This window comes from Anguilla anguilla, chromosome 9 (assembly GCF_013347855.1).
Source record: "Anguilla anguilla isolate fAngAng1 chromosome 9, fAngAng1.pri, whole genome shotgun sequence".
NCBI lineage: Eukaryota > Metazoa > Chordata > Actinopteri > Anguilliformes > Anguillidae > Anguilla > Anguilla anguilla.
In genome coordinates, this window is record NC_049209.1 from 601,264 (window position 1) to 620,933 (window position 19,670).

A 19,670-nucleotide genomic window follows, 5' to 3' on the forward strand; every position below is an offset into this window, starting at 1 on the left:
TAGTGCACTCGTATTACATTCAAGTCCCTGTCAATTCTATATACAATCCGTCCAAACATGAATTGACACAAAATATAAAGATTATTTTCATGGGATGTGTTTAGAAATGTGTCCGTCATAATACGGTCTGAGATGTTGAATAAGGATTGTGGAAACACAAGGGGCATGAGTATAGCGCTAGAGGTCCTGATAAACAGGCTCGCGGTCTTTACAGTGCTGGGCTTGCGTGGCACTCTTCATCTTTTGCGACAGTCCTCGAGCTTGGTCCTATAATTGCGCAATAGCACAGCTGCATCATGTTCAAAAAATAAGCAGCTACTGATATATTGTCGGGAAACACCATCGCAGTAGGGGGCGGGGGGAGAGCTGTTTCCGGACATGAATGAGCTTTACTGGTGTGCGGCGTTTCCAGTGCTTCACGTAAAACACAACCCGGGATAGACAGAAACAGAAGTAGCTGCTCCCAGCCCACTGGACCGTGTCCACTCCCGTCGCAGTAGCGCTGTGCCCCCCGCTTTCCGGAGCCTTGGTAGCTTCCCCCAGCTTTGTCAGCAGCACGTAACTGTTCTAAGGAAGCTGCGGTAACCCGACCGCCTCCATCATATAAATGTCTATTTGCTTTGTCAGTTGTGTGCCAGCAGCGCAACCTCTGATCTGATCCGAACTTAGGACTTTTACCCGAGGCCGGCCTTTATCAGACGCCCGCGGCTCCTTATCGGCCCTTTTCCATCGCCGCGACGCCTGGCCAGCCTCCTACGGAGCTTGAGCAAGGGCACCCCTGTTTTGCTGTAGCAGTTAGGATGACATTAAAATCAAATAAAAACGAACCGGCGGTGGTGTTCGAACGGGTCAACAGCGTCCGAACGGCGCTCTCCGACCTGTACCTGGAACAACTGCTGCAAAACAAACCGAAGTCGGAGAAGGTAAGATGTTTTGGAGCTGAAGTGTGCTTTAAGCCACTTCCTCTCTGTGCGTTTTCTCGACCAGTGGTTAATTGCCTCAAATAAATTATACTCTTGCCTATCTGGATTATCACCACTTCCACTTGTAGAATAATTGAATGATTGAGTACTAGCTTGCTGGTATACTCAAGCAATGATGCGTAAAGGGATCCAGTACTGTGCGTCGACTCCTTTTGGCAAGGTCGAGATGCGCTGGTCTGTACTGGAACTACCCGGTTTAGCCGATAAAGAATGTTTCTATAGAAAACTTTGGCTATGATCTGGCGTGCACTGTTTTTGACACTTGCGTTCATTTAGGTTCTTGTAAAAAAAGATAATAATAATATTTTAATAAATAATATGAATAATAAAATACAATAATCTTTATTTTGTTAAATCCAAGATTACAGAGCAATATGGGTCGTAATTTTGATAGACATTTTTTATGGAAAGGAGGAAGTCTGTTTTTCCTGGTCTACGATTATTTATGTATTTTTTTATTTTTTTTAAGTTAGTCTGATGGTTCATTAATTTGTGAAGGATAACTCCACCTGTGACTTGTTTACAAAGTACTGCTGGCAAGTCAAGTGGAAATTAACTGGCGTGAAACCAGAGTACTGCCACTGCCACGCAACATTGGCAAAACATTCCAGTAACACCGTGAGGTCGTTTAGCGTTAGCAGGGTGGACAGCGCTCCGTCTTCTTAACCTTTCCCATCGCATGCAGCCGACGGAATTATCTCTGTCAGTGCGCTGTAGTTCCTAATACCCTGTGATAGTAATGTAGTGCGCGTTATCGTATACTGTAATGACCGATGTGGCCCCCGTCCCCCACCAGGCTCTCGGCTCTCACTCAAACGGGCGGAGAGGGTTGACAGCAATGCTTGTCCTTTAGGAAATGCCGACCATAGTCAGTAGTACATTAAGCACTGAGAATGCGGTTTCATTAAATAAACTTTGTTGTCGTCATCCGTCTGGGTGACGCTGCAGTGTTTAGACGGTGTTTTGGTGTGAGGTTTTCGTATTCCTCCCTCAGCAGAACGCGAGGCCCCAGGGGCTGTGAACAGCCGGGTGATGGATAAGCCTTTGTTTTCCGTTAAGTGGAATTTCAGGTTGCGGTTGCTTTGAAAATGAGCCTCCTGGGGCTGAGGGCTAAGTAGGGTGTGGGAACACCGTTAGTGTTTGTTGTTGACTCCTTCAGATTTACCCGCTGAACAGCCAGCACTGTGAGCTAAATAAGGAGCAGGGTTTAGTCTGACAACTCTGCTGCTTCAGCAGAAAGAAAGAACGGAAGAAAACGGAATGTTTCCAGGGAAACTTATGTGTGTGTGTGATTGTGTTTGTGAGTGTGTGTACGTGCGTGTGTTTGAGTGTGTGTGATTGAGACTGTGTGAGTGTGTGTCATATAAGCAAATATCAGACAATGAAACACTTCTCCCCTTTCCCTCTTTACGTTAAGCTTAGCAAGCTCCTGAAAAAACACCCTAAAAACAGCTCTTATGCACTAATGCTGCCTATAATTTTTATATGCTGGAATGCCAAGCGCCAGCTAGAGAGAAGGCGGAAAGATGTCATTTCTTTGATGAGATGGCATCAGACATCCTGAGGACTGGACATAGTGAGGACTGGACAGTGTGAGGACTGGACATTGTGAGGACTGGAGTGGTGGCACAGATGCAGGGACTATGGCTTTGTGTGCCTGACATAGAGCTGCAGTACTGCGCCCTCTCTGGAGGACTATTAACCTTCACCTGCCTAGGGGGCTGTGGGGTCTGTAGCCTAAATTACTGCCTGCAGTCGGAGTGTTTTGCACAGATCAATACGGTTAGCATGTGCCTTGCGACTTCGGTACAGAGATTGCGAAATCCTGTTCTGCAGCTTGGCTCGGGTTACATGTCAGCAGACAGAGGGGGTCTTTGTTCTTAACTATGTTCTTCAATATCATACACAACACAGCCCCTTTTTATTCTGGAATCACATCTAATGGCCAATAATAAATACACTTCTAGCCTGCAGTTCTATTGCATTTAGAATCGTGAGTCAGAAAAACAGAGTAGAAAGCAATCCGGAGTCAAAAGCTAGCCGAGTGGAAAACAACTATAAATGTCCGGCCTTCTGATGTGAAAACGCATCACAGATGTCTGTTAAAACCGCACGTTCCTGCTTTTCCCTGGGACCGTGTGTTCCCTTTATCAGAGTACTGTGTGCTCAGTACACCGTTCTGGCTCACTGACAGATCTGCTCAAGTCTGCCAGAATTCCTGATGCCACACAGGAAGAGGAAGTCCCACCGATGAGAGAATAGAGGCTGAATCCTTTAAATAAACGTCCTCGGCAGTGAACGGTTTCCATGCCGTTTCTCCCGGTGCCGTGTGCGGCGCCGCTACTCTTGAAATTCAGAAAAGACGAAGTGCCTCCCTCTCTAATGGGAGGTGCTGTTTTGGGAAATGAAAGTGTGTTTCTTGTGACTTGGAAACGTATACATGGTTTTGGCAGCAGAAGGCATTCACACTGCAACCCTGAGCTCTCTGAGTACATGTTTATCAGTTATAGGCCTACCATTAACAGCGCAGTTTTAGCTGGGCCTTGATGTCAAGTCTCAAGTCTGGCTTGACAGGGACCACAGACATTTGAGGCCAAAACATTACAATTATTCACAGTGATAGATATTCAGTATTCATCTTAAAACAATAAATGAATCCTTTTTTTTTTTAGCTTTTCGGGCATTTTGTCAGAAGGTACTTGTTTCCTTATTTTTTAGCTCATCTCTGGCCTGTCATTTCTTCCACTCTTCCACTCTTCTACTCTCACTCATTCACTCTTCCACTCTTCTACTCTCACTCATTCACTCTTCCACTCTTCTACTCTCACTCATTCACTCTTCCACTCTTCCACTCTTCCACTCTTCCACTCTTCTACTCTTCTACTCTTCCACTTCATTTGTTGAAGCATCAGCTCACATCTGTTCAATTGTTTCCTAAAACAATTATAAACTACAGTACATGCTTTTTTTCTCATTAAAGTATTCTTCAGATAGGGTAAGTTTGATACTATGATTAAATATGTCTGAATATTGCTTAATTGTTTGCACAAGAATTTCCTTACAGATAACAATAAATCAAACAGGTGTAATTCTGTCACCTTGTTAAGTTTCCAAGGTGACAAGCAGAAGTGCACTGTGGTTTGGCTGCATCAGTATGTGCACAGTTGGCATATCTGTAATCTGGGGGTGTAGAAATGTGCTACGGCGGCCTGTTCTTCAGCTGACACGCGCAATTTGGCCATAGAAGACTTGGGCGACTGGAGATAGCAGCTGACCTCTGGACTGGAGCTTGCTATCAGGATCGGCGTTCCCTCCCACCCCAAGAGTATGCGGGCAGGATGGGTCAGCATTTTACAGAGGAATCTACTCAGAGCGTTCTGGTGATGCTGGCTCCTCCCTCCTTCTGACTCGTTCAGTTCACTAGGAATCCTGGGAGCTGCGTTTCATTAGGAGCAAAGCAGTCCTATACCATGAGAGTTCAGACTGTTATGGAAGGTCCTCCTGGAAAACAGAACGGCTGATTAAAGCAGGTAGTGAGTGTGTGCAGTGTAATCCTGCGGGCACATCTGTAGACGGCCATGCCGCACTGTTCTGCCAGATCGGGCCGTCTCTGGGATGGGGCCAGCTCTGGCCTTACTGAGGCCCGTATCCGGCTCCTGTTGGTTTGGCCACTGGGCTGTAATGCTTCCTCAGTAAGAGGATGTGATTTCTGCAGACGTCAGCACCGCGAGCGACGGACCCAGCGACTCCCCGCTGCTGCTATTCCTGTAGCCTGCGCTGGTAAATACTGGCATTAGATTACAGCGTAAACACCCTGTTTATCCTGCAGACGCCCAGAACACTCACAGCCTGGGCTCGGACCCGCAGGGTCTTACCCGGGAGCAGAGAGGAGCTCTCGCTGCCGGACTGCTCTCTGCGGGGGTGTGTGAGGGTTCGTCTCATCCTCAGTCCACAGTCTCGTTCAGGGCAGGGTGGGGTGCGTGTGGGCGGGCGGGCCGGCCTGGGAGGGGGGGGGGGGGGGGGGTTTTCGCTGAATCACCAGCGTGTACTTTCGCATCAGGTGGCCTGAGTGTGATCAGACTTTGAGTGTTGTGCTGTCTGTGACGAGCTGTGCTCTGCTTATTCTGTGCTTTTTACACCCCGGCGACAGAACAGCCGCTCAGCTCAGGAAGTCTGACATGAACACGAGGCAGTGCAGAGTGCCAGACCGTCCGTGTGTGTGTGTGTGTGTGTGTGTGTCACAGTGTGTGTGTGTGTGTGTGTGTGTGTGTCACAGTGTGTGTGTGTGTGTGTGTGTGTGTGTGTGTGTGTGTGTGTGTGTGTCACAGTGTGTGTGTGTGTGTGTGTGTGTGTGTGTCACAGCGTGTGTGTGTGTGTGTGTGTGTGTGTCACAGCGTGTGTGTGTCAGAGTCAGAGCATAGAGCCCCAGTCCCCACTGTGCTGGCTGTGTGTCACAGCGTGTGTGTGTGTGTGTGTGTGTGTGTCACAGTGCATGTGTTTCCTGTGCAGACTTTGCTTGAAATGAGCTGTGCAGGCAAACAGAGGGCAGAGATTTCCAGTGATTTATGATGAATGAAATGTTGGCCCGTTGTTCCCGGCTTACCTCATTGGTGCATTACTCTAATCATAATGCCCTGATGTACCACAATTCCCTGCTGCTTGCTGACACCCCCGCCCCCCCTCATGGGAGGAACTGCTGCACGAGAGTCAATTATGCGTGAAGTAGCTGCTCCTCTCCACCTTGCGCCTCTGAATTAGCAGAACGTGCGCCTGTGCCAGCTTTCTAACGCAGCGCACCGTAAGCGATTCAGAGGCTTAAGGGGGACAGTACCGTGCTGTAAGGGGAGAGCCTGTGATTCGTTGTGACCCAGCAGCATTCTGAAGGCTCTAGTTTAGCTTCCCATTCCTCACAGGGTCAGTTACTCTTGTGATATTTCAGCTCTGTTTGGCTGCTCTGAACCACTGTCCTACGATTCATTCTGTGAATTATTTTGCAGCGATTGGCCAGATTGGATTTACACTCTTTGGCTGGGGTGTTGTGTCACATTCGTAAGAGTATGTTAACTTGCGTTGTCCCTACCAAATAAACTAGATAAAACCTAAAGGCCGACTTTCTCATCGCCAAACTCGAGTAATCGTTCACCTCCAGTCATTTTGAAGTGATCTTGGGTTTGGGTTAGCAGTGGGGGTGTAGTTCTCTGTGCTGTAGCAGTGGAGCTGTAGTTCTCTGGGCTGTAGCAGTGGGGCTGTAGTTCTCTGTGCTGTAGCAGTGGAGCTGTAGTTCTCTGGGCTGTAGCAGTGGGGCTGTAGTTCTCTGTGCTGTAGCAGTGGAGCTGTAGTTCTCTGTGCTGTAGCAGTGGGGCTGTAGTTCTCTGTGCTGTAGCAGTGGGGCTGTAGTACTCTGGGCTGTAGCAGTGGGGCTGTAGTTCTCTGTGCTGTAGCAGTGGGGCTGTAGTTCTCTGTGCTGTAGCAGTGGGGCTGCGTTGGGTTAAATGCTGAGGTGGGGAAGCTGAGTCATTGCGCTGGGTTATTTTTCTGCAGTGGTTTCCCTTGGTTCAGCAGTTCTTCTCCAGGCTGGGCTGGCTGGGGCGTTAAGAGCGTGGGCGTGGTCTCTGCGCTCGTGACTCCAGGCCATTGGCACGCCGAAACAAAAGCTCCAGATTGTTCCGCGGAGCAGATTTAGGAGGCCGGTGGGAAGGTCCCTCGGCTGAGCTGTTCTGGCTCAGTTTGACCCAGAAAGAGGAACATAAGGGCTGCTGGCTCTCAGCACTCAGCCTGCTGCTTGTTTTCTGTCTATTTGGGGGAGGGCGGGGGGGTTGTAATTTAAACTCCATTGAAATGTGGTGTGTTTCTGTTTGAGCTATGTTTGAACACTTCAGTGGCAGCTTGGCTCTCTCTTAATCTCTCCCCATAACAGATTCTGTCATGGGTTTCTACAGAGGGTTCCTTGGGCCAGGCCTTGCAGAAGTACCCCCCCCCCCACCCCCCCCCCCCCCCCCCCCCACCCCCTCTGGGCGGACACTGCTGACTCTGCGCTTCAGAGTACCAGCATGCTTTAGCTGAGTCTCAGCGCAGATATACACAGTTACTTCAGTAGAAAGTAGTTTTCAATGAAACTGCAGAACAGGGTCTGTGGATGTCTGTGAGTAACCGTGCCATTATATTGGGAAAGATGCGTTACCGTTTAGTTCTTCAAATGTAAACGGTGGGGGTGGGGGTGCGGCAGGGCAGGGTGGTGCTCGGGACACAGCTGAGCAGCCAACTGTGTAATTACAACGATGCTCGCCATTTTCCTAAGTAAATCAGTGCTCCGCTTACCTACAGACTACATAGTATCTAACACTGTATCAAGCCTAGTCTTGAAAATCCCCAGAGTTGGGGGACTGTGTATAAGAAGGGCATTAATTCTGGCACATTTCACCTGATATGGTTGAAAATTCCCTAAATTTAAAGCAATGTGCTGGAACACAGAGCCAAAAGAATACAAATTGCATCACTGTCCTAATACTTATGGACTGCACTGTATACGTGCACTATTAAAATGTCATTTCAGACACAAAGTGACAAAAAGTTCTTCTCTCCCTGGGCCCTTGTGTTTGGTATCTGGTCTCTGGAAGCAGACAGCTGACCCAGCGGGAGATGGGCGCTGCTGTTGTAAATGTAACAGGCACATTAATTTTTATGATGGATGTGTTTTTTCATATCAGTATGGTTCCTTGAATATAAGTACTGCCCTCGGGCCTACACGTGATGATTATCTGTGTCCATAGCAACCTTACATTGTGCTCTCTGGGTCACTGGCCTGGGTTGTCTTGGCCTAATGAGGTGTTAAAAATGGGGAGTTAATTTTTAACTCTGAGCAGATGTCAATAGTGCAATTAAACAGAGATGCTTGGACTCGTGTGAAGGCCTTTCCCAGTGAAACGACAGTCAGAGGTGAAATTAAGCAAGGCTCTGGTAAAAAAGGAAACCAGTTTTTGAAAATGAACTTCTATTATAAAAACCATACAGAGCTGCAACTCACAACATACAAATATACAAATTTGTCACAGTTATAAATCTGTCACAGTGGTAAAAATAATCATTTTTATACTGTTTGCTGACATTCCACAAACCCTCTGTTTTTAAGGGTCTGTAATATCTGGAACAATATTATTCCTTAAATTTACATGACTGAGTTTTTCTAGCTGTTCATAATCTTCCCCAGTTAGGTGCTTCATAATTAGCTTTAATATTCAGCTGTAAAGTGCTTACTCACGATCGAGACAAAAAAATCCTGTTATTCGATGCATTAAAGGCACTGCGTACGCACTGAAATGCTGTCTGTAATTTTCAGTGTTTTTAAGGCGGCAAGCGGAGATTCTCCCTTGGGGAAAATAAATGTGTCACATGGTGTTTTACTCTACACTTGTCCTCGGCGAAGGCTCGGTTAAATTAAACAATCGAGTGTCCTGAGTTTAGCCAACTTGAATTCGCTATATGAGGGGTTTAAACTTATCTCAGACTCAGATTAGATCAGATATACCTTCTCACTGTCTCTCCAGGAGTGTTAATAATCACTCGCTCGCTGGTTGGTGTTAATCAGTTTAGCAGACCCTGTGTACCTCCTCACTGTCTCTCCAGGAGTGTTAATAATCACTCACTCGCTGGTTAGTGTTAATCAGTTTAACAGACCCTGTGTACCTCCTCACTCTCTCCAGGAGTGTTAATAATCACTCACTCGCTGGTTAGTGTTAATCAGTTTAGCAGACCCTGTGTACCTTCTCACTGTCTCTCCAGGAGTGTTAATAATCACTCACTCGCTGGTTAGTGTTAATCAGTTTAACAGACCCTGCGTGTGACTGATTACCTGCGCAGGTGTTTCTACCGATGGGGCCTGCAGGTGACAGAACGGGTCGTTTGTTCTAGATTGTTCTAGATTGTTCTGTACACGTCAACTTTGGTGGCTCTTCACAGGTGAGCATGCAGACCTACGAGGCCAAGGGGGAGGAGGTGTACACCAACGGCAGCACCAAGATCAGCAACGGCCAGGAGCTGGCCAAGATACGCGAAGTGGCCTTTGAAAAGTCTCCCTCTGAACCCATGGTAATGAACACTCCTAACCTACAGTTCTCTCACCGAATCTCAGTTATAAACGATCTACAGTTCTCTCACTGAATCTCAGTTATAAACGATCTACAGTTCTCTCACTGAATCTCAGTTATAAACGATCTACAGTTCTCTCACCGAATCTCAGTTATAAACGATCTACAGTTCTCTCACTGAATCTCAGTTATAAACGATCTACAGTTCTCTCACTGAATCTCAGTTATAAACGATCTACAGTTCTCTCACTGAATCTCAGTTATAAACGATCTACAGTTCTCTCACCGAATCTCAGTTATAAACGATCTACAGTTCTCTCACTGAATCTCAGTTATAAACGATCTACAGTTCTCTCACTGAATCTCAGTTATAAACGATCTACAGTTCTCTCACTGAATCTCAGTTATAAACGATCTACAGTTCTCTCACTGGATCTCAGTTATAAACGATCTACAGTTCTCTCACTGAATCTCAGTTATAAACGATCTACAGTTCTCTCACTGAATCTCAGTTATAAACGATCTACAGTTCTCTCACTGAATCTCAGTTATAAACGATCTACAGTTCTCTCACTGAATCTCAGTTATAAACGATCTACAGTTCTCTCACCGAATCTCAGTTATAAACGATCTACAGTTCTCTCACTGAATCTCAGTTATAAACGATCTACAGTTCTCTCACTGAATCTCAGTTATAAACGATCTACAGTTCTCTTACTGAATCTCAGTTATAAACGATCTACAGTTCTCTCACTGAATCTCAGTTATAAACGATCTACAGTTCTCTCACTGGATCTCAGTTATAAACGATCTACAGTTCTCTCACTGGATCTCAGTTATAAACGATCTACAGTTCTCTCACTGAATCTCAGTTATAAACGATCTACAGTTCTCTCACTGAATGTGTTACAGAAGCTCATAACCTGCAGTTCTCTCACTGAATCTCAGTAATGAACACTCAGAACCTACAGTTCTCTCACTGAATCTGTTATAAAAGATCTACAGTTCTCTTTGAAACTCAGTTTCTCCTTTACATTTGGCTACTGTTGCGCTTGGGTCAACAGACACACTTTTATATGACTTTTTAACCGCTTGTATTGCATTTGTACTGGGATAGTTTGGGTTGCAGTTTGTTTTGCAGTTCAGTAATAAACCCACATTGGCACAAGTATCATAAACATTTTTGATAAAAATAAGATGTAGGACGATCATGTTTTGGAAACACGGTTTCTGTTGTTGGGATACCAGCTGCCACACGCTGTAATTTTTCCACAGTGCTGTACAGCCTCCATCTTGTTCCCTTTCTGCAGGGGGTGACGCTTAAATTAAACGAGAAGCAGAGGTGCACAGTGGCCAGAATCCTGCACGGAGGCATGGTACACCGACAAGGTACTGAACACACTGCGTTCAGCCAGCAGGGGTCTCATCCTCGTGTACTGAACACACCCTGATCAGTTAGCTGTTAGTATCATCCTCAGGAGGAGAGATGCTGTGTTCAGTCATTAAAAATCCCAGTTTGTGTGTTTCCTGTTTGGGCATGGTCATGTGGCCGAGTCTGTGATGCGTCTCCTCTGGATCCCCAGGGTCGCTGCACGAAGGGGACGAGATCGCGGAGATCAACGGGAAGAGTGTGGCCAACCACACCGTGGACCAGCTGCAGAAGATCCTGGCAAGTCTGGGCTCTTCGCTTAGAAAGAGCAGCATAGAACTTATTCTGCAGAGTCTGTCCCTGCAGATTCTGTCCCCTACAGAGCCTGTCCTTTACAGAGTCTGTCCCCTACAGAGCCTGTCTTCTACAGTCTGTCCCCTACAGTTTCTGTCCCCTACAGAGCCTGTCCTTTACAGAGTCTGTCTTCTACAGTTTGTCCCCTAGAGAGTCTGTCCCCTACAGTCTGTCCCCTACAGAGCCTGTCCCCTACAGTCTGTCCCCTACAGAGCCTGTCCCCTACACAGTCTGTCCCCTGCAGGAAAACATATTTTAAAATATTACACAAGAAGCTAGATCATATGGGATAAATCTATATTTTGGTCCTTATCATACTGAGTTTAATTTTCTTTAGTGTTGGTACTATCCGCACTGGGGTTCAGGCGAGGATATCCAAAGATGGAATACGTTAAAGCTGATGTACTCTGGGTTTAGTAATGCAGTGTGCTACATTGTTGGTTTTCTCTAATCTGTTGCAGAAAGACACAGACGGGGTTGTGACCATGAAGATCATCCCCAAACAGCAAATCCGCTCTCTCGTCTGTGAGGTAATCACATCTAACTGTCGACTCCTCAGCTGCCTACATGACACTGGCTTTACCAGGATGTGTGTGAGGTGAATTTCTGCATAACGAAGAACTGCTGCAACCCTTAATTAAAGCAAATCTGTTCCCGTCAGGCCCATCCTGCTCTAAGCCAATGAAAGACCCAGGTGAATATTCAATCAGTAGATGCCAGTAGTAGTTTCCATAGCCCATTAGCTTTTAGCTTTGCTAATCTAACTGGAAACACATGGAGAATGTGTTTCATCCTGCCATCTGCTGGTCATACTGTGCTATAACGAGCCTGGTCATGGTTCTGTAAATTAATCTTTCCCCATTACATCACCACATGGCTACTTAGTGTGTGCTGATAACATGGCACATTCTGATCCAAATCTAATTTGCTTCGTTAGTGTTATTGTTCAAATATTTTAAATGTTAAGTAAAACCAAATACATTTGAAGTAAATATTCCTCAAATATATGAGGATATTTTTATGGGGATATTTTTGTGCACATTTTGAGTCTATGAAGTCCATCTGTAATTGCAGGATAATGTGAACACATTTGAACAGTGTGGCAAGTGATGGCAGTCTTTAAGTCTCAGATCTTTTTCATACTGTCATTGTGAGAATAACTAGTAATTAAGTTTCTGTTTGAACAGTTTTTCCCCTTTTGTGCAAATCTGTCCTGTGGAAGCAGCGAAAGCCTTTTTAAACGTAAAGCAGGTGAATCGCTGTGACTCCGGGGGAGAGGTTTGCCCATGTTCTGCTGAACAGGAATCCAAACGGCCGACCAAGATGGGCTGAATGGCCTGTTCACCTCATTTTTTTTATTCTTAACTACTGTTAAAAATGTGACATTACATACTCACAATCTTATCTGGATGTTTCTTCCTGTCTTGCCATTTAGTCATATGCTGTTTAAAATGATAAATGTTAATAGTCATGGATTAGTGAGTAGACTATTTAGTTCTCACTAGAGTAGACTAACTATTAGAGGTTAAATTAGGCTCCTTCCACTCAAAGCAGCCTGACAGACCGCTCCTTCCACTCAAAGCAGCCGTACAGACCGCTCCTTCCACTCAAAGCAGCCGTACAGGCCGCTCCTTCCACTCAAAGCAGCCGTACAGGCCGCTCCTTCCACTCAAAGCAGCCGTACAGGCCGCTCCTTCCACTCAAAGCAGCCGTACAGGCCGCTCCTTCCACTCAAAGCAGCAGTACAGGCCGCTCCTTCCACTCAAAGCAGCCGTACAGGCCGCTCCTTCCACTCAAAGCAGCAGTACAGGCCGCTCCTTCCACTCAAAGCAGCCGTACAGGCCGCTCCGTCCACTCCAAGCAGCCGTCCAGGCCGCACACGAGCCGCTGGCTGCGTTGGCTGAGAGGAGCCGGATAAACGGCGGGAATGCAGACTTTGGCGTAGCGAGACATCCGGCCCGTCAGAATCCACAGCGCTCTCACACGCGTCCATTTCACCCCACGCTTGGCAGGGGGTCGGGCTTCTCTGCAGAGCCTGTGTCTGTTCAGCTGCTCTGTGTTTTATCTGCAGATGTACATGAGGGCTCAGTTTGACTACGAGCCCACCAAGGATGACCTCATTCCGTGCAAGGAGGCGGGGCTTAAGTTCAAAACGGGCGACATCATTCAGATCATCAACAAGCAGGACCCGAACTGGTGGCAGGGAAGGGTGGACAGCTCCGCTGCCGACTACGCCGGCCTCATTCCCTCCCCCGAGTTACAGGAATGGTACGTTCCAACACAGACGCCTGCTGAGGAAAAGCCAGACGGGCTGCGCCAACTTAGGAGATTTCTTCTGCCCAAATTAATTTCTCATTTGAAAATGATATCAAACTAAATTTTATTTACAGCAAGTCCTGAACAGCACAAGCTGCACATTGTGTCTGAACATCGGCCAAGGCCTTTGGTTATGGGCAGGAGACCCTGTATCTTGAGAGGAAGTCAGGAATCCAGTAACCTGAGTTCACTTCCTGTGGCTGAAGCATTCTCATGCATCTCATGCAGTTGTGGTGGTCTTTTTCACTCAGGCCCTCTCTCCCTCCCTCTTGCTCTCCCTCTCTCTCATCCTCTCCCTTCCTCCCCCACCCTCCCTCTCTCCCTTTCTCTCCCTCTCTCTCTCTCTCCACCCCTCCCTCTCTTCTCTCAGGCGTGTGGCCAGCAAACCCAGGTCCTCCTCCACAGGCAGCCAGTCCTGCAGCCCTTTTGGAAAGAAGAAGAAATGCAAAGACAAGTACCTGGCCAAGCACAGCTCCAGTGAGTGCGAGAGAGGGGGGTCAGGCCTGAACCAAGGGGGAGCTCTTATTTTTAAGGAGTGCTGCAAATTAGCTTTGGCAATAAAAGCCGCACAGCACATGCAGCAGTGCTATCTGTACTTGTCCCTTTTAAATCAGTAAAAGAAGAAAGAAAGAAAAAGTAAACCATTCATTTTATAACAGCACCACACTAAAACTTTTGTTGATAAAACTATTCTATTATATATTATATGATGTGCATTGACTGTATTATATATAATATTGTATATATTATATACATAATTATCTATAGGTAGTTTAGAATTGAATTATTTGAATAATGGTAATGGTTTTGATATACATTACTAAACTAGCATATCCATATATAATCTATTGCTGAAAGGCAATTTGGCAATATTAATCTATTAATATCTATTAACTAAAGATGGCAGATGAACATCTAAATCAGTACCATTTTATATAAATCAGTATATTTATCTAAATCAGTTGTGTTATATACATCAGCACTGTTTTATATAAATACGTAGTTTTAACTAAATCGGTACTGTTCTATATAAATACGTAGTTTTAACTAAATCAGTGCTGTTTATCTAAATCAGTACTGTTTTATATAAATAAATAGTTTTGTCTAAATCAGTGCTGTTTTATATAAATAAATAGTTTTGTCTAAATCAGTGCTGTTTTATATAAATAAATAGTTTTGTCTAAATCAGTACTGTTTTATATAAATAAATAGTTTTGTCTAAATCAGTGCTGTTTTATATAAATCAGTTGTTTTATCTAAATCAGTACTGTTTTATATAAATAAATAGTTTTGTCTAAATCAGTACTGTTTTATATAAATAAGTAGTTTTGTCTAAATCAGTGCTGTTTTATATAAATAAGTAGTTTTGTCTAAATCAGTGCTGTTTTATATAAATACATAGTTTTGTCTAAATCAGTACTGTTTTATATAAATAAATAGTTTTGTCTAAATCAGTGCTGTTTTAGATATGTACTCTGTGGTACTTCCCTTCAGCTCAACTTGTGTAAAATGTCCCCCCAGTTTTTGACCAGTTGGATGTGATTTCCTATGAAGAAGTGGTGCAGCTTCCCGCCTTCAACAGAAAAACTCTGGTTCTGATTGGTGAGTTCAGGGCAATACCCGCCCCCGAGGGCGACACGCTAGCATGCGGTGCACGCGCGTGACCCCCGCTTCACACCGCTTCACTTCCTGTGTGTCCAGGTGCCCCGGGGGTCGGAAGGAGCCACATCAAAAGCACCCTGCTGACCAAATACACCGAGAAGTTTGCCTATCCCACGCCACGTGAGTGAAGCTTTTCACAGCGCTGTTCAGTTCAGGCGCAGCGGGCATCTGGCCGACAGTAACACCAGTCTAACAGTATCACCAGTTTAACAGTAACACTAGTCTAACAGTAACACCAGTCTAACAGTAACACCAGTCTTACAGTATCACCAGTCTAACAGTAACACCAGTCTAACAGTAACACCAGTCTAACGGTAACACGAGTCTAACAGTAACACTAGTCTAACGGTAACACGAGTCTAACAGTAACACCAGTCTAACAGTAACACCAGTCTAACAGTAACACTAGTCTAACGGTAACGAGAGTCTAACAGTAACACTAATCTAACAGTAACACCAGTCTAACGGTAACGAGAGTCTAACAGTAACACTAATCTAACAGTAACACTAGTCTAACGGTAACACTAGTCTAACAGTAACACGAGTCTAACAGTAACACCAGTCTAACAGTAACACCAGTCTAACAGTAACACCAGTCTAACAGTAACACTAGTCTAACGGTAACACTAGTCTAACGGTAACACTAGTCTAACAGTAACACCAGTCTAACGGTAACACGAGTCTAACAGTAACACCAGTCTTACAGTAACACGAGTCTAACAGTAACACTAGTCTAACGGTAACACCAGTCTAACAGTAACACCAGTCTAACAGTAACACTAGTCTAACGGTAACGAGAGTCTAACAGTAACACCAGTCTAACAGTAACACTAGTCTAACGGTAACGAGAGTCTAACAGTAACACCAGTCTTACGGTAACACTAGTCTAACAGTAACACTAGTCTAACGGTAACACTAGTCTAACAGTAACACCAGTCTAACAGTAACACTAGTCTAACGGTAACACCAGTCTAACAGTAACACGAGTCTAACAGTAACACTAGTCTAACGGTAACGAGAGTCTAACGGTAACACTAGTCTAACAGTAACACCAGTCTAACGGTAACACCAGTCTAACAGTAACACGAGTCTAACAGTAACACTAGTCTAACGGTAACGAGAGTCTAACGGTAACACTAGTCTAACGGTAACGAGAGTCTAACAGTAACACGAGTCTAACAGTAACACTAGTCTAACGGTAACGAGAGTCTAATGGTAACGAGAGTCTAACGGTAACGAGAGTCTAACGGTAACACTAGTCTAACGGTAACACCAGTCTAACGGTAACACTAGTCTAATGGTAACGACAGTCTAACGGTAACACCAGTCTAACGGTAACACCAGTCTAACGGTAACACTAGTCTAATGGTAACGAGAGTCTAACGGTAACACCAGTCTAACGGTAACACCAGTCTAACGGTAACACCAGTCTAACAGTAACACCAGTCTAACGGTAACGAGAGTCTAACAGTAACACCAGTCTAACGGTAACGAGAGTCTAATGGTAACGAGAGTCTAACGGTAACACTAGTCTAACGGTAACGAGAGTCTAACGGTAACACCAGTCTAACGGTAACGAGAGTCTAATGGTAACGAGAGTCTAACGGTAACACTAGTCTAACAGTAACACCAGTCTAACGGTAACACCAGTCTAACGGTAACACCAGTCTAATGGTAACGAGAGTCTAACAGTAACACTAGTCTAACGGTAACGAGAGTCTAATGATAACGAGAGTCTAACGGTAACGAGAGTCTAACGATAACACCAGTCTAACAGTAACACCAGTCTAACGGTAACAAGAGTCTAACGGTAACACCAGTCTAACGGTAACAAGAGTCTAACAGTAACACCAGTCTAACAGTAACACCAGTCTAACGGTAACACCAGTCTAACAGTAACACCAGTCTAACGGTAACGAGAGTCTAACGGTAACACGAGTCTAACGGTAACGAGAGTCTAACGGTAACGAGAGTCTAACGGTAACGGGAGTCTAACAGTAACACTAGTCTAACGATAACACCAGTCTAACGGTAACGAGAGTCTAATGGTAACAAGTTTCTGCGCCGGCAGACACGACGAGGCCTCAGAAGAAGGAGGAGGAGGATGGAAAGGACTACTTCTTCATCTCCAACGAGGTCATGACCAAGTGCATCACGGAAAACCAGCTGCTGGAGTACGGCAGCTTCGGGGGCAACATGTTCGGCACCAAACTAGAAACCATCTGGAAGATCCACGAGCAGGGGAAGATGGCCCTGCTGGACGTGGAGCCACAGGTAGGCCCTGCAGCCACAGGTAGACCCTGGAGCCACAAGTAGGCCCTGGGGCCGCAGTTAGACCCTGGAGCCACAAGTAGGCCCTGGGGCCGCAGGTAGGCCCTGGAGCCGCAGTTAGGCCCTGGGGCCGCAGTTAGGCCCTGGAGCCGCAGGTAGGCCCCAACCAGCAGCCAGACTGCAGACGCAGGAGGTTACACCGTCCCCACACCACACAATCTACTGTTCAGGGAAACAACTATTCATACGCAATAAGCAAACATCAGACAAAATGTCATTTTGAATGTAACTCACAATGCTACGATAACCAGAACAACTAACACGCGAAGATTAAAGCCATATAGAAGGCTGTAAAAGTGAAAGCACGTCTGGTATGATGGATTAGTTCCACCATGATTATAACCACTAAGCTTGATCTGTGGGGAAACACTGCCATACCTCCTCTTCCATCCTTCCTTCACAGTTCAGAATGAGCCACGTTCGTGTTACTGAACACTTGCGGTTTTACAAATCTTTCCACGAATAAAATAAGATTTAGTATTATCCTGCTAATTCGTCCGTTTAATCTTAAAAGTAAAGCGTTCGTAGCTGTCATTCAGCAGCTAGCTGAGCTGAGGCGTTTCTGTTTTCCAGACTCTGAAGATCATCCGGACGGCAGAGTTTGCGCCCCTTGTGGTGTTCATCGCCCCCACTGACACGGCAACTCAGGTGAGCCTAACTGAGCGAACGTCTTTATCCACAGTCTGCTGAATGTCGATCGGTTTGCACCTCACGATTTTCCCCTCTTCCGCAGTCCGAGTCCCTGCTCTCCATCCAGAGGGAGTCAGACGCCATTCTCGCCACTTACGGGCACCACTTCGACTTGATCCTGGTGAACAACGACGTGGACGAGACGGTGAAGGGTCTGGAAGAAGCCATCGAGCGCGTGACCTCCACCCCGCAGTGGGTCCCCGTGTCCTGGGTCTACTGACCGCCCCACTCAAAGCCCCCGTGTCCTGGGTCTACTGACCGCCCCACTCAAAACCCCCGTGTCCTGGGTCTACTGACCGCCCCACTCAAAGCCCCCGTGTCCTGGGTCTACTGACCGCCCCACTCAAAGCCCCCGTGTGCTGGGTCTACTGACCGCCCCACTCAAAGCCCCCGTGTCCTGGGTCTACTGACCGCCCCACTCAAAGCCCCCGTGTCCTGGGTCTACTGACCGCCCCACTCAAAGCCCCCGTGTCCTGGGTCTACTGACCGCCCCACTCAAAGCCCCCGTGTCCTGGGTCTACTGACCGCCCCACGCAAAGCCCCCGTGTACTGGGTCTACTGACCGTCCCACTCAAAGCCCCCGTGTCCTGGGTCTACTGACCGTCCCGGCTGGTGCAATATCTCTCTCCCGCCCCCCCACGAGAACCACGAATGTGCAGACTGATCTCCTGGGCGGCAGCCCTTCATGTTAACATGTAAACGTCACTGAGGAGTTTGGCACCTTAAACCCCTGGGATCACCCAGAAGCAATACCCAGGCCATTATTCCATTTCAGATATGCATACTCCATGTGTGAACTCAACAGCACGCTAGTAAACACTAGTCCAGCTAAGACAAAATGTTCTCGCAATGTTGCTGGAGTATTTTGTGAATGCTGTACAACATTGCCTCTGCATGGCGGCAACATTGAGAGAACGTTGTGCGTTTGCTGGCTGTTGAGCTGAGAGCTTTAAATGTTGATTAATTTCATCCACATTATTATACAGATCTGTTTCCCACTAAGTAAAGGCATGATTGTTTCTATCTGAGCAATGCAAAGAGGACCACTACTGTGAAATTAATAATCGTACGACAGGGATTCATCACGTTCCTTTGCCTCCGTGAAGGAAACCGCCATAACATCCACTGTAAATAAGAATTTGATCAAATGATCTGAGAATACAGGGGACAATGTATGTCAACTAACCACGCATTGTTTTAATGATCTGGTTTTCATCGATCTAAAATCAACTCAAACAGTAACAAAACATACCTCATGTCTGAATGCAAGGCACTTTTAGACTTTATTAAAAAGCTCCCTTAACCTGAACTTGTGTCATTCATGTGTCAATCAAGTACGCTTTCTTCTCAAAACCCCTCAAGGGAAACTGGCCAGCTCAACAGAGCTCCTCTACGAACACCAGTCCTCGTTATCTGAAAAATGCAGGTGGACTTGCTTGTCCCAGAGGTTGAACATTGAACACAGCTGCATACTCCAAAAACTCAGCACTGCTCTCCATTTCAAATGAATCAGGATTTATGGCTTTGAAGCAGACAAATTAACAAAAACTTCTTCAGTGGCTAGTGCTTGAACTGCCAAATCCCGAACAGCCCACTTTACCACCAGTGCGCTGGGTATGGTCCACTCATGCATGTACCATGAAAAGATGATTTGCTAAATTATTTTTCCTCAAAAAGCTTTATAAACCACTCCCCCCGTGTGTGTGTATGCATGCACTAATGCTGGTTTTGGTTTCAGGTAATGTCTTCCAAAATTCAGCCACATCGGGCTCTTTACCGTTTGCGTTGTCTTTGACCATTTTCCACGAACTGTTGACTTATCGACCGCTGAGCTTATAGGGCTGGCAAACTTCCGCAAAAGATCCACCTCCTGAGGACTGG

At 46.0% G+C, this 19,670-nt stretch overlaps 1 protein-coding gene across 6 annotated transcripts; it reads left to right on the forward strand.

Moving 5' to 3' along the window:
- The first annotated feature begins 409 nt into the window (after nt 1–409).
- On the forward strand, nt 410–19,098 carry mpp1 (membrane protein, palmitoylated 1). Of its 6 annotated transcripts, none has more exons than XM_035433552.1 (13): nt 410–923; nt 8,940–9,068; nt 10,378–10,456; nt 10,651–10,736; nt 11,252–11,320; nt 12,862–13,058; nt 13,477–13,583; nt 14,628–14,708; nt 14,808–14,888; nt 16,840–17,042; nt 17,673–17,747; nt 17,833–18,000; nt 18,039–19,098. In XM_035433552.1, the coding sequence occupies exons 1-13, from the start codon at nt 801–803 to the stop codon at nt 18,045–18,047; spliced, it is 1,407 nt and encodes a 468-aa protein (XP_035289443.1). In that variant the 5' UTR covers nt 410–800; the 3' UTR covers nt 18,048–19,098. The 6 variants fall into 6 exon arrangements, with proteins under 6 accessions (XP_035289443.1, XP_035289444.1, XP_035289445.1 ...); XM_035433553.1 differs by having other exon boundaries at nt 18,077–19,098; XM_035433554.1 differs by having other exon boundaries at nt 18,115–19,098.
- The last annotated feature ends 572 nt before the right edge of the window (nt 19,099–19,670 follow it).

What these genes read in the sequence shown, in the direction of transcription:
- mpp1 (XM_035433552.1), top strand. Translation starts at nt 801, where the DNA reads ATGACATTAAAATCAAATAAAAACGAACCGGCGGTGGTGTTCGAACGG. An exon ending in GTTTGCCTATCCCACGCCAC is followed by an intron (nt 14,889 to 16,839) that starts GTGAGTGAAGCT and finishes CTGCGCCGGCAG; the next exon opens with ACACGACGAGGCCTCAGAAG. An exon ending in TGCTGGACGTGGAGCCACAG is followed by an intron (nt 17,043 to 17,672) that starts GTAGGCCCTGCA and finishes TCTGTTTTCCAG; the next exon opens with ACTCTGAAGATCATCCGGAC.